The sequence below is a fragment of the Trichoderma atroviride genome, chromosome 7 (genome assembly GCF_020647795.1).
Source record: "Trichoderma atroviride chromosome 7, complete sequence".
Lineage (NCBI taxonomy): Eukaryota > Fungi > Ascomycota > Sordariomycetes > Hypocreales > Hypocreaceae > Trichoderma > Trichoderma atroviride.
In genome coordinates this window covers 524,558-551,065 of record NC_089406.1, presented here as the reverse complement: position 1 = coordinate 551,065, position 26,508 = coordinate 524,558, and the positions used below count along the sequence as shown (strand labels likewise).

Sequence of the window (26,508 nt, the reverse complement as noted above, 5' to 3'; positions counted from 1 at the left end):
GTAGTTATCCAAGACGACTTACAAGGTCCCTTTTGAGCACTCATGATCGTTATCATAGGAGTCGCTATCATGAGCTGAGCTGAGGCCTATTTCCCGATTTCGCCGACAGATGCTTCTCCAATATGCCGATGGCCGACCCACGCTGAAGCACGCGCTACGGAGTCTATTTACCGACAGCCCAGGATGCCCAATCGCCGACACGAATAATTCCAGGGCATACACGAAAGGATAGATGTGAGCGAAGAGAACAAAAGGGAGGCTCTTATATACAGATAAGGAGCGCCGCCATGGTGTCGCCCTAGTTTTGTGGCTTGAACCTCCTGATAGTTGTTTTGTCTTGGATCTAAGACCAGCAGAAATCATGACACCGGCACTAGTGGATGACGGCCAGCCTGTGAGTATCTGCTGCTTCTTTTCTGAATCCTTGTCGTCCATCTCTCTCCTTAACTTTTGATCCTCCGGACTAATTATTCGCATCCAGGCCTGGAATAGGCTGATTCGATTCGAAGATGTCAACGGCAAAGAGAGATACGGCGAACCCGTCGACGATGACCTCGATGGTACGTCGCCCTATACCAAACAATGATTCCAAAACACGGAATCATACCGGCATCTTCCCGCAGCGCTGACAGGGAATTTTTCCTTTAGTTGGAATCGCTTTACACCGTGGCCAAGATGTATATGCCAGGATTGTTCGAACCGAGTCAGCCCTGGACCTATCAGCCGTCCTCTCGGCAGACATCATTCAAGTCAAAAAGGTTAGCTGCAGCACAGGAAAACCATGTTGTGGAGGGAGCGCGCATGGGACAGCCTTGTTAACGGAATAATAAGCTGTTAGCACCACTTAAACCGCAGGAAGCGGGTACGATACGATGCATCGGGCTCAACTACCGGGAACACGCTGTAAGTAATGCCGCAAAAGAGTTACCGCAACGTTGCAAAAACACCATGTGTCGGTTTATACGTAGAGCCGAGTTGCTGAAACCCTTTTTGATAGGCAGAAATGAAGTTGTCAATCCCTGAAACCCCCACAATGTTCCTCAAGGCAACGGAAACCATCAACCACCCTTCCGGTCACATCATTGCTCCCCATTGCGCAGACCTGCACGACTGCCACCTGGACTACGAGGTGGAACTCGCCGTTGTCATTGGCAAGACGTGCAAAGATGTCTCGGAGCATCAGGCCATGGAGCACGTTCTGGGCTACATGACGGCCAACGATGTCACCGCACGGACACACCAGAACGAAGTCTCACAGTGGGATCGCGGCAAGGGCTTCGACGGGTTTGCTCCAATCGGACCGGCGCTGGTCTCGTCCAAGATCATTCCTGACCCGTCGGTTCTGAAGCTGCAGACGATCCTCAACGGCCAGGTCATGCAGCAGGGCGAGGCGAGCGACATGATCTTCACGGTGCCCAAGATTGTCTCATTTCTTTCCCAGGTGAGTTACAAGCTGAGTCAGAGGGGGGGGAGTCCAGATTCCCGCTATTGAGTTGCTTCTTGGGCTAATAAACGATGTTGAACAAAATTACAGGGCTGCACGTTGCAAAAGGGGACTATCATCTTGACGGGAACCCCTTGCGGCATTGGCGTCAGCCGGAACCCACCCGTTCGGCTTGTTGAAGGGGATGAGCTGTTCGTGACGATCAGTCATGGCCTTGGGTCGCTGACCAATCCGATTGCATTTAAACCATCTACGCATTTGGAGTCTAAGCATGCACAGCTCATTGAGGCCAAGATGTAAGGAAATGGGTTAGGAACTGTTAGGATAGGATTTCACCATGCGAAAAGCGCATCTCATAGCACGGAATTTGAGGGCGAAGGCGTTTAGCGTATATATAGGTATATACATGTATTTGGTTCAAGTTATATTGACAAAATTCATAGCTATTTACTTCAGAATCATTGTCCTCCGTAATTTTCCTCCGCAATACCTGTGATCATCTGCTCCCATGTGCTAAAATCTGCTGCGCCCGGAAACGTAAACTGGCCATCTTCCCAAACAGTTGGCCAGTATATAGAGCTCATGTCGGAAGACATGGCTGGAGATTCTAGATCTGATGGACGCATTCGCCCCGAACCATCTACAGCCTGAATCCTAGGGCCAGGCGGCTCAGGTGGAGTGCCCGACGGATAAGCAGTCATCGAAGTATACCTCGAGTCCTTGGCCTTTGAAATGCACAGCTCAACCACTTTCAACTCAGCCATGCCAAATTCGTTGAGCCAGGGGTCCTGGTGCAGGTTCTCGCAATATGCTTCCAAGTCCTCCAAGATGGCACCAGCTTGCGCCGAATGAGGATTCTTTACTGCAATAATACCGAGAATCATGGCACTGTTGAATAGATTGTGAGCCCCAAAAGCCCACCGCAGACTGTCTGCGTTTGTGCTATTCATGGTACGAAGCCGTATTTTCAAATCTGCCAACGCCGAGGACATACACGCCTCGTGGCTAGTTCGAAATCGATCCGTGATTGATTCTCGAAGCAGGAATGGTCGATGTAGGACGATTCTGGCAAAGTGAAATGACGTGTGCAGATATAATCGATGCCATGGGAGAAATGGAAGAGCGTCATCCGCTGCAGTGTCTGGGTTGTCTAAGCGGAAGTATGGCGGAAGCTGTTCGCTCCACCTGACCAGGTTTGCATCGAGCTGGAGAACAGCCTCATAGCTTACTCTTTCCATTCCGAAGCACTTCTCCTGTATCTTTCCAACGACCTGTGCAAGTCGATAAAGCAGAGATGATAGCACGCTCGGCGTTGGAAGACTAAGCGGCTGCGGCACAGCACGGTTGGCTTCTTCGTCCTCCATGTCATCCAGCCAGACGTTTTCAGGCTCGTGCGTTAAGCAAAACTGATTGTTGATTGCATACGGCCGGCCCAGTGCAAGCGATATCATACGGTCGATCGTATATATATGGCTCCAGAGCCGTCTCCGCTGCTCGGTGGCTTTGCGAGTCATGCGCCATCTCTCACCGTCAACCTGCCAAGTATGAGTATTTTACATGGGCCAAAATCATTGAGGTGGTGGAATCCCTTACATGCATGCCTTGTGCTTGGGCCATTCTCGATGCGAAGCCGATTGTCAACCACGACTCTGAAACGCGTCGAGTGTAGAGTAGATAGCGGGTTACGAGCAGTCCGGCTCGTACAATATCTGTACTTTCTCCGTAAAACGACGGAGCAATGACAATTGCTCTTCTTGCTGCCCACTAAAGCATTACTTGTCAGATTATTTCCATATACGAGTTTCTTTTACACGCAGAAATTCAACTTACATAAAATCGGAGAGAGGCTTCTTCTCGTTCTCGCTGCACATCCAGCGTCGGATGTGGCGGAGAATCAAGCAGAACTCCAAAGGCCAATATTATGAATAATAGCCCCAACCATCGAAGGTCGACATTGGCCAAATCATCGAAACCAAATCGTCTGCCCCAAAACTCATCATAGCTGCTTCTGAAAGTCGCCTCATGAACTGCATCCAACGACCAGTTCACCTCTGCCAGAAAGATATTCACCAAGCGATCAACCGTTGACTTCTGCCGAGGCAGGAGACCAAGCAGATCCCAGACCTGAGCGAAAGAGCTAGACTCATCCCTAAAGGACTGCAATGTGTCTCGACCTCGCGATATGCCTGCCGGGAGATCTTGGCCCTCTTCACTGAGTATCCTGGAAGCCACCTGGTGGCCAAAGTATGAAGAGCCATAAAAGGCTCTGGCACCCCTGTTAGCGAACAACGACCCCAAACTAGGACTCATTGGCGGCTGCGTCACTCTCCTCGGTCTGGGAGAAGGGCTGGGCGGAGCGATGGAAACCACCTGGGGAGACTGTGAGTGCTTGAAACCACCATTGCCGTTGGTGGAATCGCCGCACAAATGGGCCACTCCCCGCTGTAGGCAGCGGTTACAAGGCTGGTTCCTATCACACTTTTGCTTCCTCAAGTGGCATTGCGTACATGACGTGGGCTTCCGGCCTCGTCTGCTGCCTCTGCTGGCCGGTTTTCGCGGCTGGGCCATCATTACAGAGTCCGACATCTCGGGATATCTCCACATTCAGACCCGGCGCCGGGAGCAAATGATTATAAAACGCGTGTCGGTGTCGGCAAATGATGGACTCGAGAAGGAATAAGACGCAAGATGAAAATCGTCAGTGGAAGGGGAATTTGCCGATATACATGTATTTAGTGGTTGTTGGTAGTGGCAGCCGTATCTGGGGTCTGGGGAAGCCCCCGGTTTCTGAGAAATAGCTTGGGAAGAGTCGCCAAATCACCGGCTCGAGATTCGACAAGTCTGTGCGTTGGGCTGGGGAATTTCACGCCATCGTCCGAGCTACGGCGAGCTTTCAGCAGGCTTTATGGAGAAGAAGCCGCAGGTGTGGAAACAGAAAGGTTTGGCTCCATGCGAGCGCCCGCCGTCTCTTTTGACCTTTGGACTGACTCGGGTTGACAGGAGCTGTTTGTCGTTAGTTACTAGTTGAGTTGCAGACGGCAACCAAGATATGGGCTTTGGTCGATTAGGATAGAATGAAGTGATAAAGCGTGCCAGATAGTATCCTTTGGCTTCGCACCATGGCGTCAGGCTTGATCATACGTGGAATATTATTTTGCAATGTGATTGCCGCTAAAAGACCCCTGCCCGATTACCAAACCGTTACCAACCTGTACTGTAAGCTCTCTAGATTCCATCCATTCGCCAACCCTGAACCCCGACCCTTTACATGTAGATGATGCACAGTATATACGATCTGCCCGTCTATATCCCGTCTATATCGCCTCCTATCGCTCACTATCCACCGGCGTGCAAGTGACGAACATAAGGCACCCGCGCTCCGAGGCCCAGGGCCCATGCTCCATGCCGGCGTTGCGGTATGCATACATGCCCTTGTAAAAGGTCTGAGCCAGCCTCTTATCCGTAAGATCGCCTTCGACGATGTAGACCTCCTCGATGTAGGTGTGCACTGCGGGATTCGACGTTGGGTTGGTGGCCCCCGGTTGCCATCGCTGCAGTATCGACTTGCGGCCGGTTACTGTGTCTTCGTTCAACGTCATTTCCTCGATGCCGGGTGAGCAGAGTCGCCAGGTGGAGCGTGTGGTTGGATCGTGGAATTCGAACTGCTCCATCTTTGGGGCTGTAGCTGCAGACATGTCGAACAGGGAAGCCGAGTGGTGATTTCTTGGGGAATTGATCTTTGGAGGCAGGCAGTGATATTCTGGAGAAGCAATTGGGCTGTGACGGCTTTTTTTACGGAAAATGAATGGCCAATTGAACAGTTGCGCCTCTACGTAGCCTTTTCAATCTATCGATTCTTAGGGAAGGCTTTCTTACAAGTAATACTGGCGATGAGAGGGGAAGTGGAGCAGAATGGCCGCCATCGGCAAATGTTTGGCGGTGACACAACGCCACTGAAGCTTTATCATCAGGGAGCTGAGGAGCAAGCTTGCAGCACTAAAACGTTGCTATGCAGTCTGCTAGCTAGTATGTACATAACAAGGGAAAGATAAAGGCGACCTGTGAAAAAAGCCGAAAAAGCCGACGGGCTTCGAGGTCGCGTGCCTTGAGCGGGCTTCGACTTTGACTTTAGCATACTAATCATCACGAGTGTAATTTGCCTTGACAAGATAAAGTCGGCATTTACATCATCTCAAGGATCGAGATCGATAAACTGATATCAGCTGGCCAGCTAACTCGGCGTTGACAACCTGCACCTTGATTAGTCGTCCAGTCCCCGGTTCTCTACGATTCGTCTAACCAGATCTCCCTCATTCAAGATGGCATCAGTCGCTCGCAGCATCCTCAAGAAGCCTGTCAAGATTTCTCTTGTACAGCTCCTTTCTGGGACAGACAAGGCCGCGAACCTGAAACATGCGGCCTCACAAGTAGCCAAGGCGGCCTCGGGAGGCTCAAAGATTGTCGTCCTTCCAGAATGCTTCAACTCACCGTATGGAACCGAGCATTTTCCCAAATATGCAGAGCCATTACTGCCTTTACCACCGGTAAAAGACCAGGCTCCGTCATATTATGCTTTGTCGGCAATGGCAGCAGAGAACAACGTGTATCTCATTGGAGGCTCGATTCCGGAGCTCAACCCATCAACGAAAAAGCACTACAATACCTGTCTCATATTTGGGCCAGATGGTGCCTTGTTATCAATCCATCGCAAGACGCATCTCTTTGATATTGATATCCCAGGCAAGGTCACATTTCGGGAGTCGGAAGTTCTCAGCCCAGGCAACAAGGTCACACTGGTCGATTTTCCCGAATATGGCAAGATTGCCGTTGCCATTTGCTACGATATCCGCTTCCCGGAGCTTGCTACCATTGCCGCTCGAAAGGGGGCTTTTGCTTTAATCTATCCCGGTGCGTTCAACCTGGTCACGGGCGCTCTGCATTGGAAACTGCTGGCGCAGGCACGAGCTGTCGACAACCAGATCTATGTGGGCATGTGCAGTCCTGCTCGCGTGTTGGATTCTTCCTATCCTGCCTGGGGGCACAGCATGATTCTCGATCCAATGGCTGCTGTATTGGCTGAGGCACAGGAGGACGAGGCCATCATTGAAAGCGAGTTGAATGAAGAAAAGATTCTAGCGACGCGAAGGAATATACCTTTGGAGACGCAGCGCAGGTTCGATGTCTACCCCGATGTAAGCGCAGGAAAAGTAGCATATGAGGAGCCTGATTTGGTTGGCCAGATTCGCAACTAGGGGGTTACAGAGTATACAAATGTGTATTATAAATACTTTATTTGTAATATCGACATCTCGTGCTACTGCTCATCATGGCAAATGAGTCTTGTGAGATAATGAACCACATATATGAAGCAAATCATTATTTAGGCTAGGAAAAAGACAATATTCATATACATCTTCCCTCAACATATCTCTAGCGGCAATTGTTCGTCGCCTTATTCCAGATTACCATCTGCACATTATAGCGATTGACCAACAGATATAAATGGTATGAGTTTAATTATAAATCAGTTTCAACGTGGTCATTCCAGTTTCCAACTCTCTGCTTTCATCATGGTATACAAATATATCTCTTTCCCGGCTGCTCTAATTTCCATTCTCAATCTTTCCGTTTGCTTGCGAATAGCGCTGCTCAACTTCCTCTTTATCCTCGTCACCTGGAAGTGTAACAAATTGGCTTCGTGTAAATGGGCGATATTTCTCCTCTTCAATCTTGCCCAGTCTGCTGTTCGATAGCTTGTTTTCGCTCAAACCATAAAATTCCTGAAAGGACGAGATGAGGGGCCTCCAGCGGTCGGGATCAATTCGGTTTGGATAGCCAGCCATCCGGATTCCATCCACGACGTGAGTTCGAAGTACTTTAAGCTCAATGGCAGCAATGGCGCCCCTCAGGTCAGGATAATCCTTCATGGTTTCGTGATTCTCTGCCAACTCGCACTCCATCTGCACGGGGCACTCTAAAATGCGGCTGGGCCGAACAAGGTCGGATTTTTGAGGGGTAAGTTGCGCACGCGTCCATTTGTCTTTGACATAGCGGTATCCTCTGTCTATCTTTGATGCAGAGGGATGCTCAGTGCCAGTCGTATCGGCTAACAGGTTGACATGATGAGTCATGGTATCATCTGGGAGGTTGACAACACATTGGCCGGTTCGAACAATGTTTTGAGGTGTCTTGCTTTCGGCAGCAAGTCCGAGAACGCAGCGGTGGCCGAGCCACCATACTGATGATACTGGAGAGATATTTTCCGTTCCATCTTCGTTCTCGGATGTGACGAGCAAGACGGGTGTCCCCCAGAACAAAATCGCAGGTGATATGACGGAGTGCGACATGGCCAAGGCTTGAAGCGCTATAATACCAAGAAGGAGTTGATTCAAGGCCAACTTATACAACGATTTCCCAATTGTACTTGTTTTGAGCCGCTATAACCTTTCTTCTCTCAAAGTAGATGTTGGTTGCCCAGGCTGAAAGTCATAGTTGAGATTAAGAAGCGAGTCATTCCCATATATTGAGCTTTATACTCCAGTTCCATATCCTTATACACTGTCAATCCAAACGACATGAGACAATTTGTAACGAATGAGGTGATGTGCTGGCCTCAAAGCGTGTTTTAGGCATGATTTCCAATGGCTTCCCAAAGTAGATCTAGGCTGGGTATTTTAGTTGCACAGTTTATTGCTTGTTAGGGAACATATTCTCAAGTAGTAGCAGCATGATATATGACTGGATGTTTTAGTATATGCCAATCTTTGTCATTCAGTATGGCTGTATTATAAAGACTGGTTTCATGATTCGGCGATAAGATGGATCGTGAAATCTAAACGCCAATGGGGCAGAACATTTTGCCATTAATCACATTTCGATGGTTACCATAGTCCAACTAGCCATATATATACTTGTATTTATAATCACTCCATCGTGCCCGCTGGGTTACATCACAGTAGTTTGGCGTCAACCTGATGACACATATTCGCTTAGCGCTTCCTATAAGTTGCGTGAAATTTCGTTTGAACACTCGGACATTTGCAAACCCACATCTCAAAAAGCAATGGGAGAAGATAGAATCTTTTACGCAAACTATAAAACCGCACATCATACGTTTCTGAATACCTCTTTCTAAGATATTCATATATCGTTGCATAGCCTTTTAGCTAAATATCTGTCTCTTTCCACCCACAAGGCTATTCTCGGGTGGTTTTCATCGCCATTGGTGGAAAATAAATAGATAGCTAAGCACATCACTTCCTTGTTTTCGTATACACCATTAGGTTGAAACTGGAAACTCCTTGTTCAAAGTCAACGGCGACAATGCGGGCGCCTGACTCAAGAGGTGGGTTACCGTCTGATTTCCGCCGCTTCGGAGCTTTCTCCTTGAGATTCTTTCGCAGAAAGGTATAGTGGCCTATTTATCCCATTTAAAGATCGGATATACGATCAGTATTTTCATTTTTACTGTGGAAATGCCCTACACATTATAATAAGATATAGTACTATATAACCATTCTTATTGCCAGAAATAGTTTATATCTGCTCTCAAGAGGCAACTGCATACACATGAAGCCTACATGAATGCTTGTTTAATGTAATTGAATTTGTGTCCTTGGTTGAAATGACGCACATCTAGTTTGTTGTAGAGATTGATTCCAAAACTGGTTCCACTTTCGCGTGTCAACTCGCATTGATAAGCAATTGCTAACTCTATGCGGCCCGCGCTGACGGGAAATCAAGTTCTGTAAAATATCAGATTCATAACGATATCAATAGAAACAGATGAGAAATTCTGTGATAGATGATGGGATGGCAAATGTGGATATCAAAATAGCATTTAAACAGCGAATTCATCAATATTTCAACGAGTAGTTGGAACCAAGATAGGGTAAGCTTCTTTTTGCTTAAGCTCATGGTGTTGAGCGAGGCTGAGAATGTAAAGTGGATACATGTGTGGCTGGTACTTATGCGCTACAGTATACGCACGAGGCTGCGCGTTGCATGGAACAAAGTTGCCGAGTGAGCTTCCGCCAGGCAAGCCATCAACTTTTAAAAGTCTTGACCCTCGTGTTCCAAGAAAACTGTCAACATGGTAAGGAGCTGCAAACGTCGAGCCACATCTCCCCTTGTATTCAGGAACTTGCTGACCCTCTCGATAGGCTCGAAATTCGGAAAAGGCCCAGTCTATGCTCTTCCGCTTCCGTGAAGCGCAAGCAGCAGACTTGGGCATCATTGACGCCGGACGAACACGCCGCCCCAAGGTCATCACCGAAGTCGATTCGATCCCATCGTGCGAGAAATGGCGCGGCCAAGTCCTCAAGGAGATCTCGCGCAAGGTTTCTCGGATCCAGGACCCCGTGCTGAGCGACTACCAGATCCGCGACCTCAACGATGAAATCAACAAGCTGATGCGTGAGAAGCACATGTGGGAGGTGCAGATACGGAATCTAGGCGGACCAAACTACATGAGAGGAGGAGGGAAGATGTACGACGAGCAGGGCAGAGAAATACCCGGTGGAGGGAAAGGCTACAAATATTTTGGGCGAGCGAGGGAGCTGCCAGGAGTCAAGGAGCTCTTTGAGGCCGCCCAATCCAGGAAGAAGGAGGACAAGCCACTGGAAACAAGCAGAGACTTGAGAAAAAACGTGGATGCGGCGTATTACGGCTATGCTCCGAACGAAGAGGACGACGCGCTGCTACAGTACGAAGCCGAGAAAGAAAGAGAGGCATTGGCAAATCTCCTGGCGACGGGATCACAAGGAGCGCCGGACGGTTGGGAACCGTTACCCGGAGACAGCGGTGACGGCCATGGATGGGCACTGCCCACGCTGGAGGAAGTTCAGATGGAGCTTCTTGAGAGGAGAAGACGGAAGCTACTTGACCAGCTATAAGCCGATGCTTACCTCCGATCTGACGACACTTTTCACGCATCGATTGGCCTCAGAAATGCAAGATTGAACGCAGGTCCACCGTTCGACTTGGACTGCGGCCGGGGTTTCAAGATACCAACTGCTTTATATTACCCTTTGTTGGACGATTCCCTTTGGTACTCGAGGCTTCAACAGAGTATGAATATTTGGTCAGGATAATGCGCCTGCATCGGTCCAACTCGTGTAGCATACTGCCGGCTATATGGCGAGCGCTATTGTATCCCTTGGATACGCCCATGTCTTTCAGTATTTTGCTGGCTGGCTGGCTGCTGACTGATTGGCTGACTGGCTATCCTGGCAAGAATTTCAGAAGATTGTCAGGTCGTTGCAGGTTTGAAAGCCGACACTAGGTATCATGCTGTGGTTAAGAAGAGAGGGAGAGCCGTTGTTGTTTATATGCATTCACTATAAAGCACGATTGCTCTTCTACACATGTGGACAGGACTTGGATATAATCTCGATGGCGTTCAGGAAAATGGATTTAATGGATTTTGTTTGGGTGTTGATGCAAAAGTATTTCCTTGATATACTGTTTAGCGCAAAAGAGCAAACATACCTCTGTTTTCATTGGCCCGGAAGAAATGATACTTGATTGCTTACACCGCGAAATCGTCTTACTCTCTGCCAGGTAGTGAACACGGTCGGGGCATCGCAGCGAGTTGCCAGCACCATGTCCTATCAGGATTATTAGGATTACGCGGACGGCTCCTTTTGCTGGGGCAAGTCTTGGCTGCAATCATCTACCGCAGAGATGGAGAAATGAGCATGGAAGCGATTGATTGGGATGACCTAATAGTGGAGGATCCTCTCATGCCATTATGCACCGATCACTGTCAAGGTGAACCGTGTGTTCAGTCGCAATAAAGCTCGAGTCCACTAATAATCCGGGTTGAGTCGTTTCTGCGGCTACGAGCTTTGTACCGCTACCTTTAGAGTTTGCTTTTGAAAGACAAACTGGGACAATAGCACGAGTTTTGTCCTCGCTAAATGGTCCTGTCTTGGAATTTCTAATAATATCTCGAGCTGTGCTTCACTCCCATTTAATCCTTCATGTCACTATCCGATACCCGCAGGAGGCTAATCGAATCGCGGAGCCTTCCCCTCACGCAACTCTCTCTTTTTCTTTCCCTTTGCCTTTCCTGCTCTTACAGTAAGTAGTACTTCTTGAATTCCCCCTCTTTTGTTCTCGGCCGCCCCATGCAAGCAGCCAAGAGAAAAAAAAAACATGTGCAGAAAACGGCCGAACCGCCCAAAGACGTGCATTAGCTTCAGGGGCAAACTGGGCACTGGGCAGCCAACCGGGAGGGCGCCAGGGCCAGGGCGCCGCCAATTGAGGGCTGCTGCAAGGGGTGCCTGGCGCTAGAAGACAGCGGACAACGTTCTTTCAGTGGGCGCTAGCGGTGAGAGTCGCTCGTTTTGGGTCGCTGTCATCGCCAGGCACCACTACGAGATGACTGGTAAGCGCCAGTTTATGCGAGCAAATGGGACTGGAGCCATTGGGCACGCAGGCTCTCGGACTCGACATGCAGCCTGTTGCTGAATATTGTCATCTTTATGCGGGCAGCTATTCCCTGATTGGGTGTACATCATGTCTTGGATGCACTGTAGCCCATGAGTAGCACCCGGCACACTTTAATTTCGATGCAACCTCTGCCTGTGCCCCTCAATGGCAACCGGCGCTCCAAGGTCGTACCGGTACCAGCGACATCAATTCAAATTGATTCAAATCGCTCGCAGCAGATCCCTCTTTCCAGGGATGCCTGCCCTGCGCGTCGCCACTGTCTCAAGCGGCATAGCGCTGTCTAGCGCGCGGAGGAGCCCCGGAGGCCCTGCCAGGGGCCCTGCGCGAGAGGCCCCGGGCCTGCCAATAGCGCCGTTGCACGCCTTTTGCTGTGAACCGCCAGCAAATTGCGAGACGCGATGGCCTCGATCCACCCGGACGGGGACCAAGGAAGAGCTTTTGTGTAGCTCGAGCACAGGCCCAGGCACCGCGAATTAGATTGCTGCGAGGCACAGTAGTGTACAGTACCTGGGCTGCAGTAGGACTTTGCTGCCCTTGGCCGGCTGGGCGGCACCCGTCAGTTCAATTCGTATCCTCGCTTCCCCGTGGCCGCCTCGTGGAGAAGGACAGCGGCCCTGGCCAGTCAGCCATTTCTTGGGAGTTGATGCGAGGTGAATCAACTGACTGGTGCTAGTGCCAGCAGCAGGTAGCGGTACCTTGCATGTGCCCAGCCCGTCGAGCGTCTCAGGCGGCGGGTTTGCCTGCTGCCTCAGGTTTCTTCCACCTCTTTTCCGTTTGACCTCAGTCTCTTAATCGACTCGCTGAGACTTCTCTATTTTTGTTGATTCATTCTGCGGCTGGTCGCGCGGTAGCCCATCCCTCGTTTTTTTTTTCCCATTGTTGCCGTCGCAATCCCCGCTGTGTCAGACTGGGCACGTCCGTTCCTTTGTTCGCTCTTTTTCCATCGAGTCTCCAATCGGGAGATACCTACTATAGACAGGCAAACGGGCAGACAGCCTACGACGAGAAACGTCAATACGAACAATCGCAACTAGCGCAGCGAAGAACACATACGAAGCTACGGCGCAGGCATACGCTATACAACCGCGCCATACCAGGCGACAGTGCATTATACATCATATCGAAACATCGAAAAGACAAATCGCGGTCATCTTGTGTCGTCGGAGAGGGGAGCCTTTCCGTCTGTTGATGGCACCTTTGGGTAGCCAAGGGCAGAGACGACGACGATTCCAGAGACTGCAGACTGAGCAGGCGAAATTTGGGTCGGGGAAGAGTTGACGGTATTGGCTTAGACCGCAGTCGCTTCAAAATGGTGTCGTTTTTCGGCCTCAGGTTCGGTGGCGACAAGAAGAAGTCTCAGTGAGATGCCCTTCAATTTGTCTTTCCTACCATGTGTTTTACGAAAATGTCATCGCAGCTAACGCCTCTATCTGCCACAGGAGCAAGCAATCCGACAAAAAGCAAGTGGCCCAGTCGAATCAGCGATATGGCAAAAACAGCCCCAATGACAGCTTCAAATTCCCGCCGCCCCAGCAGACCTCCTCCCGGTCGGGCTCCTCGACATCGACTGCTCGAAACCTGGGCTGGCGCGCTACCCTCAAAGGCGTGCCGGCGGCCTTGTCCATGGTCGACCTCACGTCGCCCCGGAAACCCAGCATGGGCAGCCTGCGGCATGGGCTCGACGGCGGGGGCTTCAAGCCTTGGATGAAACCGAATGCGAGCATGACCAACCTTGCTGTACCGAATCCATTTGGAGTAGACAAGGTGCCGCCGCTGCCTGCGGGCTCGAGACAGTCTGCTTTGATAGATCCTCTCGACGCCCGTTTTAATAAGAAGTCTGGAAGTACTACAAACTCCACAAGTCATAGTGGAGGTGGTAGCTTACAGAGATCGGGAAGCAAGAGCCCATTGGGTCAGTCTGATCTGAAAGCCGAGCCGGAGCTGATGCCGGAGCAGGAGCCAGAGCCAGAACCAACCAGAAAGGATTCTGAGAGCCTGGCCGGATTGGGGGAGTTTGACGAGTTTGGTGAACCCGGACCCGATGTTGGCATTCGTGGTTCAGGATACGCTGGATATCCATCGCCTCCTCAGTCGGTCGAAACCGAAGAACAATGGCCTCCCATGTCTCCGGTTGATGGAGAGGTAGGCGTAGAAGCAGATGCGGAACAGAATGGAGAGGCAGACATGAAAGCAGGCGTAAATCAGACACAGCAGCAATTTATCGTTCCAGGATTCGCCAACGGACCTGGCCCTGCTATGCTTCCCAGCCCATCCTCGTCAACATCGCGCAAAAGCGAAGATACGCGGGGATCGCCAGTTGTACAAAACGTCCACGCAAAACGGGATACGTTGACATTCATCTCCTCTCGGAGAAGAAGCTTCACAATGGTCGTCGAGGAAGAAGAGCTCGAAAAGCACCGGCAACAGCAGCAGCATCGTGTAGAAGGCCTCGCAGGCAACTTTTCTGATTTCGACTTTGGCCATGGAGTGGTGAACCAGCAGACTGTGGCCGTTGGAACGCTTGGAATAGAGCTGGTGCAGAGCCCGATCCAAATGGAGCGGCCGCATCCGTTTAAGGATGCTGAACATGTTGAAGCCGTTGAAAGTACCAAGAGCATTGAGAATGGCGCGAGGGCTGAAGATATTGAAGGTGCTGCTGGCGATGTATTGAGTGAACAGGATCGACAAAGCGAGCTGAGCGATACGGCATATTTGGCGTCACCTGTTGCATCACCGATTGAATCGCCAATTGATTCCTTTATGGCATCGCACTTTGCATCGCCCTTTGCATCGCCCTTTGCATCGCCCATGGCACCACAAAAGCAATTTCGGGCTTTTAGCCCTTTCAGCCCTCAGCGACTCCAAGTGGAAATACCCGATAATGCTTCGCCATCCGCACCGGTACAGCAGCCACTGCCATCGCCTTCTGCTGTTTCCGCTGGCGTCGAAAGCCCTCGCCCAAACCGAAGACCCTCTCAAATGATGATGGAAACTCCAAATGCACTGGCATCGGTTTTGCATTCGTTCGGATCAACCCCGCCTCAGGGCTTCAATTCACGAATGACAACCGAATCTCGTGCCCGCGGCCCTCCGCAGCCGCTACAGCAAGCCGCATTCCCAAGTCTTGCCGCCCGGATGGAAACTCCCTCGCAGAGTCCCCGAACGCCATATGGCCCTGCTGCGGATGAAGGCAACTATATGCGGACAGAGGAGGCACCGCGACCACCCATGGACCGAGTGCCCATGAGCCCTTTTGCTGCCAGAACCCCTATGGAGGGCGAGTTTCCAGTCATGAAGGGGCTTCCTCGAGGGCGACAGCCTCTTCGCCCGCAGGTGCCTTTTGAGGACTCCCCAGACAGACGGACCGAGGAACGAAGCCCTCGCCCATTTTCCAAATGGGGAGGCTTTGGATTTGACCGGTCAGACACGCGAAACTCCCCCACTGCCAAAACCACCACGAACTCCAAAGGGTCAGCCCCCGGCCTCACCAAGCTGGTCTCTCTCAACCCCTACATCCGATATTGCACCGCGAATTCCTAGCCCGACGTTTCCATCTCTTGAAAAAGCCATATCAGCCACGAGCGAAGATCTGGCCAAGTCGTTTGAGATGACTTTTGATGCTCCTCAGCCGTCGCCTCTTGCCAACGAATTCTCCATCCATGATGTTGCTAGCCCCAGCGTAAAGTCAAGCCCCGTAATACGCGTTGAAGCAAAAAAGGCACCTCCACGGCCTACACCCTCGCCAATCAACTTGCCGCCACTTATGAGAGAGAAGGGCCCATTAACGCCAAGTCCCCTGTATTCCCCTTCAGGATCGACATTTATCTAAAGGATTTCCTTTCCACCCAGTCACAATTTCTTTCTCTTTGTTTTTTTTTTCCCCCTAGCTTTTTTCTTGTTGTACTTAACGACCGTGTTGACATGGGATGACGGAGCAGGGTTTATTTTGATGCTTTTTGCAAGCGTTGGGTTTTTTTCTTCTTTTACAAAAAGATGTTTTCATTCACGTCATTCGTTACTATCTGTACAGAACGTACATTCTATAATTACCAGCTGGGCTAGTATTTGAGTCGATTATCGGAGGAATTGTGTAGCTACTTGAGGGAAAGGGGTGCTGTTTTCTGTTTTGCAAGAGGGGGACTGTATTAGTATAGTGAAGAAAATTTTGGCCCAGGATATATAAATATGTACATGCATAGGATGTTGCAAAAAGGATGATGTTCAATTGGACCCAACAACGCCGAGTGTGCTTAATCGCAGATTCCAGAATATACTGTACTTTTGGGAGAACAAGGTGAGAAGACGAAAGAATAAACAATGCTATATACAGCAATTCCTCACACTCTACGCGCAACTCCCCCACTTTTCCTCGTCTAGTTCAAAAACAACCTCAAATTCCCCCCCTACGTTTTTCAAGTCGAGCAAAAATGTGTCGTGGCCGAACAAACTCGTCTCCTCGCTCAGCTCTACGTGTGTGACGCTGCGATTTCCGCCTAGGCGTAGAGACTCGGCAATCTCACGCTGCTGCCATGCCGGGAAGAGGATATCGCTGGCAACACCCATGACGAGCGTGGGGATATCGCGGAGGGCAGACAGGCCGCGAATCAAGTCTTCGGGAGGTCGAGAGGATGCTGGGTTTGGTGGCGATGAGGGAGAGTCTGAGGTTCCGCCAAACTCGGTGCTGCTCTGAGAATCGGGCTGCTCTTGGTAGGGCTCGCTGGGAAGGGTGAGGCTGCATTGGGCATCGGCGGACTCGGAATATTCACCGGCGGCGAGGGCATCCTTTCGAGCGGCGCGGCGAGCTTGAGTGCTGGCCTGGTTTTCGTAGCCGAGGTCGAAGAGGTCCATGGCCTTGCTGACGTACAGCAGGCTGTTGGGGTCGTACGTCAGGCACCACTTCTCGCCGGCGTGGTCGAGATACGTCTCGATGAGGAAGTCCGGGCACAGCGCCGGGGGCTTGCTGGGATCGGCCCTCCGGCGGCCGAAGCGCTGCTCCCACTCGGGCCCGGAGCGGTACGTGACGGTGGCAATCTCGCGGGCCAGCTTCATGCCGGCGTGGGGCGGCACGCGGCCGTAGTAGAAGCCGCGGTTCCAGTTGGGGTCCATCATCAGCACCTGGCGCTGCGTGTGGCGCATGGCGATGCTGTACGGGTGGCTCCTCGCGCAGCCGCTGATGGTGGCCACGCGCGAGACTCGCTCCGGGAACAGCACCGCCGCGGCGAGCGACTGCATGCCGCCCATGCTGGAGCCGACGCTGGCGTAGAGGCGGTCGATGCCGAGGTGGTCCAGCAGGCGGAACTGCGCGCGCACCATGTCGTGCATCGTCAGGATGGGGAAGCGCGTGGCGTACATCTCGCCGTTGGCCGGGTCGACGCTGCTGGGGCCTGTCGAGCCATAGCACCCGCCGATGACGTTTGTGCAGATGATGTGGAAGCGGTCAGTATCCAGGGGGGGCTCCCGGGCCGATGAACTTCTCCCACCAGCCGGGCGCGGGATTGGCCTCTGTGGAATGGGCGTGGGACGAGGCAGACAGGCCGGTGTGCAGGAGGATGACGTTGGAGCGGTCGGCGTTGAGAGCGCCCCATGATTCGTAGGCGATGTTGAAGGAGGGCAGGATGCCGCCCCAGTCGAGCAGGAGGGGGTCTTTGCAGTGGTAGTTGAGCGTGACGCCGGAGGTGTATGAGGGCTCTGGGCCGGCGGTTGATGATGATGATGATGAGGTGCGGGAGTTTGGGTTGGCGCTGAGCTGGGCGGAGCGGGATTCGAGCTTGTCGAGGCAGGGGAAGTTGAGAGCTGGATTTGAGGGCGCGGGGGGAGCCTGAGAAGAGCGAGGATGATGAGGAGAAGAGGCGAGAGTGTGTTGTTTTATGAGATGGTGATGAGGAGGTTAGTCGTGATGCTGGTGTGTAAGCCAGAAATGGTCTCTGCAGGCGCCGGCTGGCCAATCGGAGGGATTGGTGGCATCTCATTTTGGAAAGCAGCAGCAGCAGCAACCACAATGCTGATTGAATATCAATAACTAACAAGATACAGAGCAAGTGTAATGAGAGTGTCGATTCACCTCTCACTTGAGTTTTTATTCAAGATTTAGATGAGATGTTGAACCGACAAGCCGTGGCTTTGTAATTGCTGTAGGTCCGGGACATCGGCGTGGGGCGGTGGGTTCTCGGCCTCGCACGACATTTCACGTGCAGCGCTATTTCTGCCAGTTTGTCCGTGGGGAAGAATCGGGGATTGGGGGAGGCCATTGTATCATGTGCAGCTGGAAAGGCGTAATAACGGCCTCTACTGATCAAGATTGATGCTGTTTATATGATGACTACTTGGCCCATTTCCCACCGTGGCAGGTTCGTCGAGCGCTGTCCCTCTCTGTATACCCCGATTCGTGTATAAACATCGCCACTGCTAGTTTGTGCTTTCTTCAAAAGCAGCGCATCTTGAGACATGACTAGTGCTAGCAATACTTGCTCGTCCTCCGCAACTTCACCATCGACAGCATCCTCGGCTACATCAAACCTCATGGATCCATCCACCTCATCCTGCGTCTGCTCGTCCCACAAAGACCACCCATAAAAACCCTTTCGAATCCTCGCTCGGAACAACAGCGTCTTAATCTCCAGCCTCGCAGCCGTTACCGCACTGAACTCGTCATTCGCCATTGTCGTAACAACCTCGCAACTCACAAGCTCCAGCAAATACAAGCTTGATCCAAACGTAAAGTCAATCTCACCACTGAACGAGCCCCATGACCAAGACGGCGCAACATACGTAGCGTGTCGACGCGGCGTCTCCTGTGCATCTGGGTCGTGGTTCGGATGCCATCGTAAGAGCTCGCCGAGATGTTCTGCCCATAGCCCTGCGATGTAAGTCTTGTTGGTGCTGCGGCTCATTTTTCTGGCAATGGCCGAGATGGCGAGGAGCTTGTCCTGGTACCAGCCCAGACCGCGGCGCGTATAATGCGATACGAGCGTCTGCCAGACTTGGACGAATTTGTAGGGATCGTCGAGACTTGCCCAGTCAACGCTGGATGTAAGCGGATGGGACATGTTGAGCTGGGCGAATGCTTTGGAGTGTCCGATCCAGCCGTCGGATTGCAGCTGGGATTCATCGCCACGGCTTCGAGCGCAGTGGTATCTGATATTATGCGTACCGTATTCAAGCACTCGCGGCGACAGGATGGATTCTTGAAGACACCAAGATCGCTTGTCAATGGGCTCCCATGCATCTAGCTCTCTGCCTTGCCAGAGTATGACTGCGCTTGGCTGTCCATCTTCACAGGTAAAAGGCATCCGAAAGCTTTGCTCTCCAGCAATATATCGGCTATGGAGGAAGCCCTCAGGAACGGCGGTTGCTCTAGCGGCGGAGATTGTGACGTACGCTTGCTCGTAAATATCTGCCATGCGCGAAATCTGCTCTGCTTTATCCTGGTCTGAGTCTTGTATGATGCAAAGGGCGTCGACCCAGAGATGTTGTAGGCCCAAGTCCATTGTTACTTGGATAGCATCTTTGAGTGTCTGCGGCAATTGAGCGTAAGGCATATCCTTTACCCACGACTGCACGAGATAGTTGAGAAGTTTGACGGGCTGATCTCCGCCCCAGCAGTAGCTCAGAGCAATGTATTGGGGCACTTTGCTTGCAGTGTGATTTTCTTGAAGCCGTATTTGGGGATGCGAAGCGTTTCCGGAGAGATGTAGTAGGCGGCGAGGTCCCGAGGCTGCTTTCCCTGGAGACTTGGCGCTTTGTTGAAGTTGTTGACACTCTGAATGTGTTTCAGAGCATTCTTGAAGCCAGGTTTTGAGTGTTGTGAACGTCTCTTTAGATGATGGAAATAGGCAGGGTGGTCTATAGGTAACCTCCTTCGCCGCCAATTCACTAGCCCTCATCAGCCCGAAATTGTATACAGGACAAGAACTCGTAAAGGTATAAAAATGAGAAGAAAGGAAAAGAAAAACTCACCTTCTTTCCGCACAAGCGATTAATTTCCTCTCCAAAGTCCCACCATCAATGTGATCATCCAACTCATCCACCCAATCAAGCACCATCTGCTCTCTCGAGTTGTGCGCAAAGTAAGCGCGCAGGTAACTCTCCGAGTGAGTATCATCTCGACGCAGAGTCACAAGCCATTTGAATAGTTTGCAGCCTTGATCTGCCAACGATGATGCCTCGTCATATGCGATATTGAAGACGTAAGCTTCTCCTGTGGCGTAGTAGTTTTCCTCTATGAGCTCGAACCAACCCTGGTCAGAGTAATAGTTGCCGAATGTGAGAGTTAATCTTGTTTGACAGAGGTCGCATGAATGAGGTTCTGCAGGAGCGCTCATGATGGCCGCAACATTACAAAAGTTTTATCAAGGTGAGAATAGTTGTATGGATAGCAAAGCAATGGAAAACGGCCCCGCTGAGAGGTGATCAGGTGGTGAGATCTGAGGCTCAAGTTTTGCCATGTAGCGTTGTTGCTGACCATTGATGCACCACTGTAATCCTTGTTTCTCCACTACTCTTCACCAAGAGTTACAAATGAATAAGCATATTGTCTATAATTCTAGGTCTATTTATGACTGAATGAATTCGCAATAACAGAGTATAGAGCCATACGTAACTCCACTCGTGCTCCCAATTTCTGACAACTATAGTCTTATCGTGGTTACTGTCGTCATGTGCCGTCTTGACGTTTCGCTTCATCTGAGCGAGATCCTTTGAAGCCCTCCCCATGGCTCTCCATCTCGATATCACCAGCTGTGAATTCGTGCATACTGCGTACACTGCCAGCCTCGGTCCCGGAAAGCTGTTCAAACGTATGTAAATCCATGGCGCCTCTCATCGAAGCAAACAAGTATGCGCTTGGAATGCTTGCATCGCGCTGCTGGTGGTGATATCGCCGCTTGGCCGCTTCTGCTATCTCATGGATCGTTTCTGCATCGGATACATTGGGTCTATAATACGACTTTGGATAAATGCTGCCGTAGAGGATGAGGTTGAATATCGGCTTCAGAGATGGTAAGCAAGCTAGTCGAGTTCCATTAGCAACATGTTTAGGAGAGAGGCAAGAAATACGGGAGCGGCGATACATACCACAGACAGTGCCAACATATGTTTCGACCCCAGTCCATATCATCTCTGTGCACTCATTCCACGTAACATCGGGGGAATTGAGGTCTAATTCAAGGACAAAAACAAGTCTGGTAATCGAGACGGCCGTGACACTAGGGCGTTGTTAGAATTGGCCGGTGCGTTTGCAGGAGGTTAGGAATAAGCCTTACAAAATCCCCACGCCAAAGATGAACGAGGTCGCAATCTTTTGCGACAAGCGTAATCGAAGATTCCAAATATAAGGCAGTGGGAAGATCAAAATAAGTATATCTGTGGCGATATGTGGAACAGCCTTTCCAATGAAGAAGGGATGGACCTTGACACTGCATTCAAACGTGGACGGGTCCGGCGGGTTTATCGGATCGAACTGGTTCCAGAGAGCGGATATTGGTATGCATTGAAGGACTGATGTTATCATCTACCATACGTTAGCTTTCATCTCTAGAAACTGATTGATGGGAGAAGAGGGCTCGAGCATACAGAACCTACTCCCCAGCAGATAACCATACCGGCCAAAATCCCAAGGATTATTTTATCCACAAGCCGGATGATGAAGATTCGCCAGTAAAAAGTAATAATTGACAGTTTGACCAAACAGAGCGCGACTGTATAAGTGAATTCGGTGGTGAATAGCCCCAACGCCCAGTCTCTGCCAGCTTCTGGAGGGCCAGCCCATATATGCTTGCAGAAGCCATTGTTCACCACTAGGGGCTTGTGAGCCATGAGATGCCATCATCTGAGAGGTCAGAGTATGGAAAACAACTCACTATATATGCTGACAGTAAACATGAAACCGCCGGAAAAGAGCTATATAGACCCCGTTAGCACAGCTTGCTTTAAAAAAGAACGGGAAGATATCGCAGTTCCAAGGGAGAGGGACGATTCATACTAGAGAGATGATGATGAGCCAATCATCCAGCCATAACCTGACTTTGACTAATTTTCGACAACTGACGCGCAAGATCACCGCTATCACTGCCATACCCCAAGTCGAACTCCATGCTCCAATAAGATTGGCCGACCTGTCCTGACTGAGATCAATTCCAGGTGGCGGAGGTCCCGGAAAATCCATGGTTCCAAAGGATCAATCAATCATCCCCTCAATCAATTGAAAGTGGACGCTTATTATTTTGAAGCTCATGGTCGCTATTGCATAGCGAATTATCGGGACGAGGGTGAAGAGCCTATCGCTAGTCTCGTTGGTTTCGCTGACAATCGGAATTAATTCTGCGCGGCTTTCCGCAGGCACTTTGATTCAACTGAGTAAAGGAATATGTTTTATAAATAAAAGTAGGTAAAAGAAAGAGTTTCGCAACGAACGTAGAACATTCTTCTTCTGCTGCGTATTCGGCCCGGGCGGCTATAGCAGACAACGGACTTTGGTCGTGTACGCCGACGACTGCGATAAACTTTACGCCATCAACCCATCTTCTGCTTCAGCTCCTAGTTTCTTAGAAATCTTTCTGATGGCGGACATCTGCAGCATCTTGACTTGGTTAGCTGGGTCACTAGCATCGAAACACTGAGACCAACTTTCCAGAGCGATGGTGTTTGGAAGAGCTCGCCATTGGCTACGCAGTAAGCCACCTCAGCCTCAACGTCAGCTAGCTGTCGCTGGGCGAGAGGCTGCAAAATCCGATGCCGGTTACCCGCTGTCAAAAGGATGGCTTGAGAGCGATCGATCTGGCCCGGCTTTCTGGTACTTCCGATGCTCTGGTACACTAAAATGCGCGCCGCGTTTGAGGTTATATCCGTTCATGCGTGCGTGTATACATGGGTGCTGGCTATTGGCGGCTGTTTTCCCATTGGACAGTTCAGCCCTCTTTGAAGGCTGAAGCTCAAAATGATCATTTTCTCCAAATCTGCTGGAAAGCCATCAAAGTATTCGAGACGATTAAAGATCTCATCCCCTTTCGTATACAGATTGGCCGTACAGTAATAGTTTAGTGGCCCTCTGACGTGATTATCCTGGGGCGAGCTATCCCATCGGCCCGCGAACCCACAGATGACCGACGGCAGGCATCCCAATGGAGGCTTCTATATCCAACAGAAGATCGTATTGCCGCTAATTGAGTCATCCCGGTAAGGCCGACGGCTAATTTCGAGTAATAAAAGTTAGATGCAAGTAGTTGCTTGTCTTTTCGGAAAGAGTTGATGGATATCATTCATTATATTGATGTCCTGCAGCTATGTCCTGCAGCTTGGCATCATCGTGGTGGTCACTGCTGCCGTCATCATCTAATCATATCCTCTTTTCACTGTAGTATCTCTTCAAAGGGAATATGGAATGGTTAGTTACAATAGACACCAATGTCACTGTTCTATTCTTATAGAAAAAGTGCTGTTTAAAGTGTTTTGAGGACGGGATCATCCTATGTTATGTAATGTAGAGCATGTAGTTGAGAATTTAGAATATGAAGGCATTTCATCAGGTTGCATGTATAGGTATAGGTTTCGTTAGAGGTGGTTACTGTATTATTCTCTCTCTAGCTCAAGTATACATGCAATGAGTCCAGTATACCACTCCAGTTTCTAGTCACATTGCGTGTTCTCATTTGAACTTGGTGCCATAACTTTCCTAGGTATTGCCCTCCCTTTTCGTCCCTTCCTTCCTGTACCCGTCAAGATCCTTCACAAATATATTTTTCCCTCTTAAAGTTTCTCAATTAGTCTGGATAGCCCAAACAAAGAGCAAGGTAAATTAGTGGCCTGAGCGTCTCCTCTCTTCACCTTTGTTTATTTTTCTTTCACCCTACAGCCCAGTCTCTACTTGGACTAATCGCAAAGTACATTAGATTCACCAGGTAGTAAAATAATCCAGCGCCGGGTGATCAAAGCTGCGGATGGGCAGCTGTTGCAGCTATTGCTGGCTGCAATCACAAGATGGCCCCAGCGCGCCCTCAGCCCATATAAGGTCTCCTTCCACCCTGTTCCGTTTTCCTTCCTTCCATCTTCTTTCATTATTCTTATTAGATTTTTCGAAAAGATTTCAAGATATTCACAATTCTTTACTGATCAAGATGTCGCAACTATGGTAAGTTACTTGATAGCCAAGGCTCCGCCTGTCTCTTCGCTAATAGGTTAATAATTTTGGTGTAACAGCTTTGTTGTTATAGATGAACATCCATCGAACAATAAGAAATCGGATTCTAATGCGAAGAGTCAAGCTGAAAGTTTTCTTTCTATGCAATTTGAAGACGCTATCATTAAATACTATAACATTCTTGAGTATGAATGGCGCTTCCCTAAACTCTGGGGTCTTGAGCAGCAGGCAGATGAGATTCTTGAAGATCTCGTCAAAGATGATAACCTAGCTTTTGTATGTAATATTTGTTATTGGATATAGTGAAATACTTCTAAAATGAACTTTTAGGGTAAAAACGCTTCTACTAGCTGTAGAGCCATCATTTTCATCAGCCACGGCTTAGGTGGATGTCTTGTCAAACAGGCAAGTCTTACCTATGTGTTACACTCATCACTGGGGCTCTCAACTGTTCTAACTGTAAATCTAGACACTGCTCTTGGCTGCGGCAAGTTCTCGATATCAGATTGTTTCTTCATTGACCAAGTCATTGGTATGATGGAAATATCCGTGGAAACCTAAAGCTTCTTGCTAACATTGCCTATAGATCTTCTTCGGAGCTCTTCATCGAGCCAAATCAGACTTGGACGCTAGAAATTATATATTTCACCGAGTATCTATATTAGCTTCTAGGGCGCATGATTCTTTTGCCTTGGCTCAGGCTCATATATCTGCCTTTCCGGCAATTCAAAGAGATTTCATTGCAATTTCGAACAATTACAGAGTTATCAATTTCATCGAGTCTCAATCTACAGAAGTGGATTATCTGGTAAGTGCGAGTAATTATGAATATTACCCAAAGAGTCACTAATCGGGGGAGAAAGGCTGTGGATGAGTATTGTTCAACAATGGATGTTTCAATGGAAGAGAATATCATGACTTCTTGGAACTATACAGGATTATGGGTATTCACAAAAGAAAACCAAGCCATGAAACATCTAGTGCGAGTAATCACAGACATGATTACAATGGAGCCGAAAAGTAAGTTATTTCCAGTCATAAGAACTAGGAATCGAGGGCTAATCTCCCGTAGGCCTTTACGACCAATCCCAACTATACCTGGGCAAACTTTCTACTCGATTGGCAGATACAATTACCCATTCCTATACTCAGAGCATGCTACAAACAGAATCCGAGAGCTGGATTACGGACAACCCATCTTTCATCCAGTGGAGAAAGAGTACCGTGAATGCTGTTTTGCATATTGATGGCAAGCCCGGATCTGGCACGACGTTGCTGAGCTCATTTATCCTAAACTTCCTCAAAACAAATCTCACTTTCAAAAATTATGTTCTGCTCAAATTCACCATTACTTCGTTCGGATCCAGCTCATTACAGCTCACAGTGATGCTTCTATCACTATCTCATCAGATTCTCGCACAACGACCCGCAGTATTTCAACGAGTATCGTGGCTATGCTCCTGGCTGTTGAATGACACTGGAGTTACCTTTACTAAGCCCATCGCATATTCATTGCTTTCAGCGCTCATCAACTTAGTTGATGAACCCATACTCTGCGTCATCGAAAATATACATTTAACAGCCGATCCTTCGGAATGCCAGCAGCTACTGATCGATGTGGCTACAACCAAACACTCTGCTAGCCCGCTGAGAATTCTAGTCACAAACGAGTCTTATATGCGTGCACATGCACAAGAGGCGCCGTATAACGACCAAGGCACGGCTGCCCGATTTTCAACGCTAAACGAACAAGGTGTGGCGTATCTGCCTCTTCACCTTCAAAGCGAGCAAGCCGTGTTTACCTTTATGAAACAGTCAGTGCAAGAGGGCATTTTGCGTCTTACTGAAGAAAAGCCATGTTGGGTAGAATTAGAAAAAGACATACAAGAGAAGATTTGTATTGAAGGAACAACTCAACTTCTGGCAATGCATCAAATCGATCTGCTGCGATATCCTGTGCCTCCTACCACAAAGCTATCATTAAAAAAAGATGCTGGAGCACCTTCCTTTAACCCTGGAGGATTTATGCACCCAAGCATTGCCACTGCCGTCAGCGTCTAGCGAGACTCAGGAAGAAAAAAGGGCTCTTTCAGCACTATGTTGGATTGCGTTCGCATTTCGACCGTTAGAGGTTCGCGAGGCCGCCATTGCCTTAGCTTTCGACAACAAGAGTATCAATTCAATACACTCATTGAAAGACAATATGTGGAATGATATTGTAGGAGACCTATCAGCTATCCTTGGGCCTTTACTAAGAGTCGTCGGCAATCATCTTTATCCTATTCATCATACCATCAAAGCACTACCCGTTTTGGCCAGCGAAAACAGGGCCTTCCACTTGAAAGCACTTGTTACATGTCTAAAATACCTTCGAATTATCCTCACAGAAAACTACTCGGATAATGTTGAGCAAACCCACGTCGAAAAAATGCGTATATCATTTGACAATCCCGAGTGCTATTTACTCCGCTACAGC

General features: G+C 49.7%; 12 protein-coding genes across 12 annotated transcripts; 5 read left to right on the top strand and 7 right to left on the bottom strand.

Moving 5' to 3' along the window:
- The first annotated feature begins 60 nt into the window (after nucleotides 1-60).
- Nucleotides 61-1,834, top strand: TrAtP1_012176 (uncharacterized protein). The gene is made up of 6 exons (XM_014090401.2): nucleotides 61-394; nucleotides 482-560; nucleotides 649-758; nucleotides 832-903; nucleotides 998-1,441; nucleotides 1,535-1,834. The coding sequence occupies exons 1-6, from the start codon at nucleotides 362-364 to the stop codon at nucleotides 1,742-1,744; spliced, it is 948 nt and encodes a 315-aa protein (XP_013945876.2). The 5' UTR covers nucleotides 61-361; the 3' UTR covers nucleotides 1,745-1,834.
- On the bottom strand, nucleotides 1,835-4,552 carry TrAtP1_012175 (uncharacterized protein). Its single transcript, XM_014090402.2, has 3 exons — nucleotides 3,275-4,552; nucleotides 3,038-3,208; nucleotides 1,835-2,979 (listed from the first exon to the last, which is right to left on the bottom strand). Exons 1-3 carry the CDS (start codon nucleotides 4,046-4,048, stop codon nucleotides 1,903-1,905), a joined length of 2,022 nt encoding a protein of 673 aa, XP_013945877.2. The 5' UTR covers nucleotides 4,049-4,552; the 3' UTR covers nucleotides 1,835-1,902.
- A 31-nt stretch (nucleotides 4,553-4,583) lies between these two features.
- On the bottom strand, nucleotides 4,584-5,346 carry TrAtP1_012174 (uncharacterized protein). The gene has a single exon (XM_014090403.2). It carries the CDS (start codon nucleotides 5,137-5,139, stop codon nucleotides 4,771-4,773), a length of 369 nt encoding a protein of 122 aa, XP_013945878.1. The 5' UTR covers nucleotides 5,140-5,346; the 3' UTR covers nucleotides 4,584-4,770.
- A 417-nt stretch (nucleotides 5,347-5,763) lies between these two features.
- TrAtP1_012173 (uncharacterized protein) lies at nucleotides 5,764-6,696 on the top strand (the record flags this gene model as incomplete). Its single annotated transcript, XM_014090404.2, has 1 exon — nucleotides 5,764-6,696. The coding sequence occupies one exon, from the start codon at nucleotides 5,764-5,766 to the stop codon at nucleotides 6,694-6,696; it is 933 nt and encodes a 310-aa protein (XP_013945879.2).
- A 351-nt stretch (nucleotides 6,697-7,047) lies between these two features.
- TrAtP1_012172 (uncharacterized protein) lies at nucleotides 7,048-7,914 on the bottom strand (the record flags this gene model as incomplete). The annotated part of the gene is made up of 1 exon (XM_014090405.2): nucleotides 7,048-7,914. Exon 1 carries the CDS (start codon nucleotides 7,789-7,791, stop codon nucleotides 7,048-7,050), a length of 744 nt encoding a protein of 247 aa, XP_013945880.2. The 5' UTR covers nucleotides 7,792-7,914.
- A 1,622-nt stretch (nucleotides 7,915-9,536) lies between these two features.
- On the top strand, nucleotides 9,537-10,338 carry TrAtP1_012171 (uncharacterized protein; the record flags this gene model as incomplete). The annotated part of the gene is made up of 2 exons (XM_014090406.2): nucleotides 9,537-9,539; nucleotides 9,607-10,338. 2 exons carry the CDS (start codon nucleotides 9,537-9,539, stop codon nucleotides 10,336-10,338), a joined length of 735 nt encoding a protein of 244 aa, XP_013945881.1.
- A 1,993-nt stretch (nucleotides 10,339-12,331) lies between these two features.
- TrAtP1_012170 (uncharacterized protein) lies at nucleotides 12,332-15,439 on the top strand (the record flags this gene model as incomplete). Its single annotated transcript, XM_014090407.2, has 2 exons — nucleotides 12,332-13,258; nucleotides 13,339-15,439. The coding sequence occupies exons 1-2, from the start codon at nucleotides 13,209-13,211 to the stop codon at nucleotides 15,437-15,439; spliced, it is 2,151 nt and encodes a 716-aa protein (XP_013945882.2). The 5' UTR covers nucleotides 12,332-13,208.
- Nucleotides 15,440-16,243: 804 nt separating this feature from the next.
- TrAtP1_012169 (uncharacterized protein) lies at nucleotides 16,244-17,251 on the bottom strand (the record flags this gene model as incomplete). The annotated part of the gene is made up of 1 exon (XM_014090066.2): nucleotides 16,244-17,251. One exon carries the CDS (start codon nucleotides 17,249-17,251, stop codon nucleotides 16,244-16,246), a length of 1,008 nt encoding a protein of 335 aa, XP_013945541.2.
- An 85-nt stretch (nucleotides 17,252-17,336) lies between these two features.
- Nucleotides 17,337-18,082, bottom strand: TrAtP1_012168 (uncharacterized protein; the record flags this gene model as incomplete). Its single annotated transcript, XM_066115419.1, has 2 exons — nucleotides 17,337-17,717; nucleotides 18,005-18,082. 2 exons carry the CDS (start codon nucleotides 18,080-18,082, stop codon nucleotides 17,337-17,339), a joined length of 459 nt encoding a protein of 152 aa, XP_065971517.1.
- Nucleotides 18,083-18,167: 85 nt separating this feature from the next.
- On the bottom strand, nucleotides 18,168-20,311 carry TrAtP1_012167 (uncharacterized protein). The gene has a single exon (XM_014090408.2). The coding sequence runs from the start codon at nucleotides 19,780-19,782 to the stop codon at nucleotides 18,208-18,210; it is 1,575 nt and encodes a 524-aa protein (XP_013945883.2). The 5' UTR covers nucleotides 19,783-20,311; the 3' UTR covers nucleotides 18,168-18,207.
- A 241-nt stretch (nucleotides 20,312-20,552) lies between these two features.
- TrAtP1_012166 (uncharacterized protein) lies at nucleotides 20,553-22,232 on the bottom strand (the record flags this gene model as incomplete). Its single annotated transcript, XM_066115418.1, has 5 exons — nucleotides 21,879-22,232; nucleotides 21,757-21,796; nucleotides 21,470-21,693; nucleotides 21,160-21,407; nucleotides 20,553-21,102 (listed from the first exon to the last, which is right to left on the bottom strand). The coding sequence occupies exons 1-5, from the start codon at nucleotides 22,059-22,061 to the stop codon at nucleotides 20,553-20,555; spliced, it is 1,245 nt and encodes a 414-aa protein (XP_065971516.1). The 5' UTR covers nucleotides 22,062-22,232.
- Nucleotides 22,233-25,030: 2,798 nt separating this feature from the next.
- Nucleotides 25,031-26,093, top strand: TrAtP1_012165 (uncharacterized protein; the record flags this gene model as incomplete). The annotated part of the gene is made up of 2 exons (XM_066115417.1): nucleotides 25,031-25,052; nucleotides 25,105-26,093. 2 exons carry the CDS (start codon nucleotides 25,031-25,033, stop codon nucleotides 26,091-26,093), a joined length of 1,011 nt encoding a protein of 336 aa, XP_065971515.1.
- Between the last annotated feature and the right edge of the window lie 415 nt (nucleotides 26,094-26,508).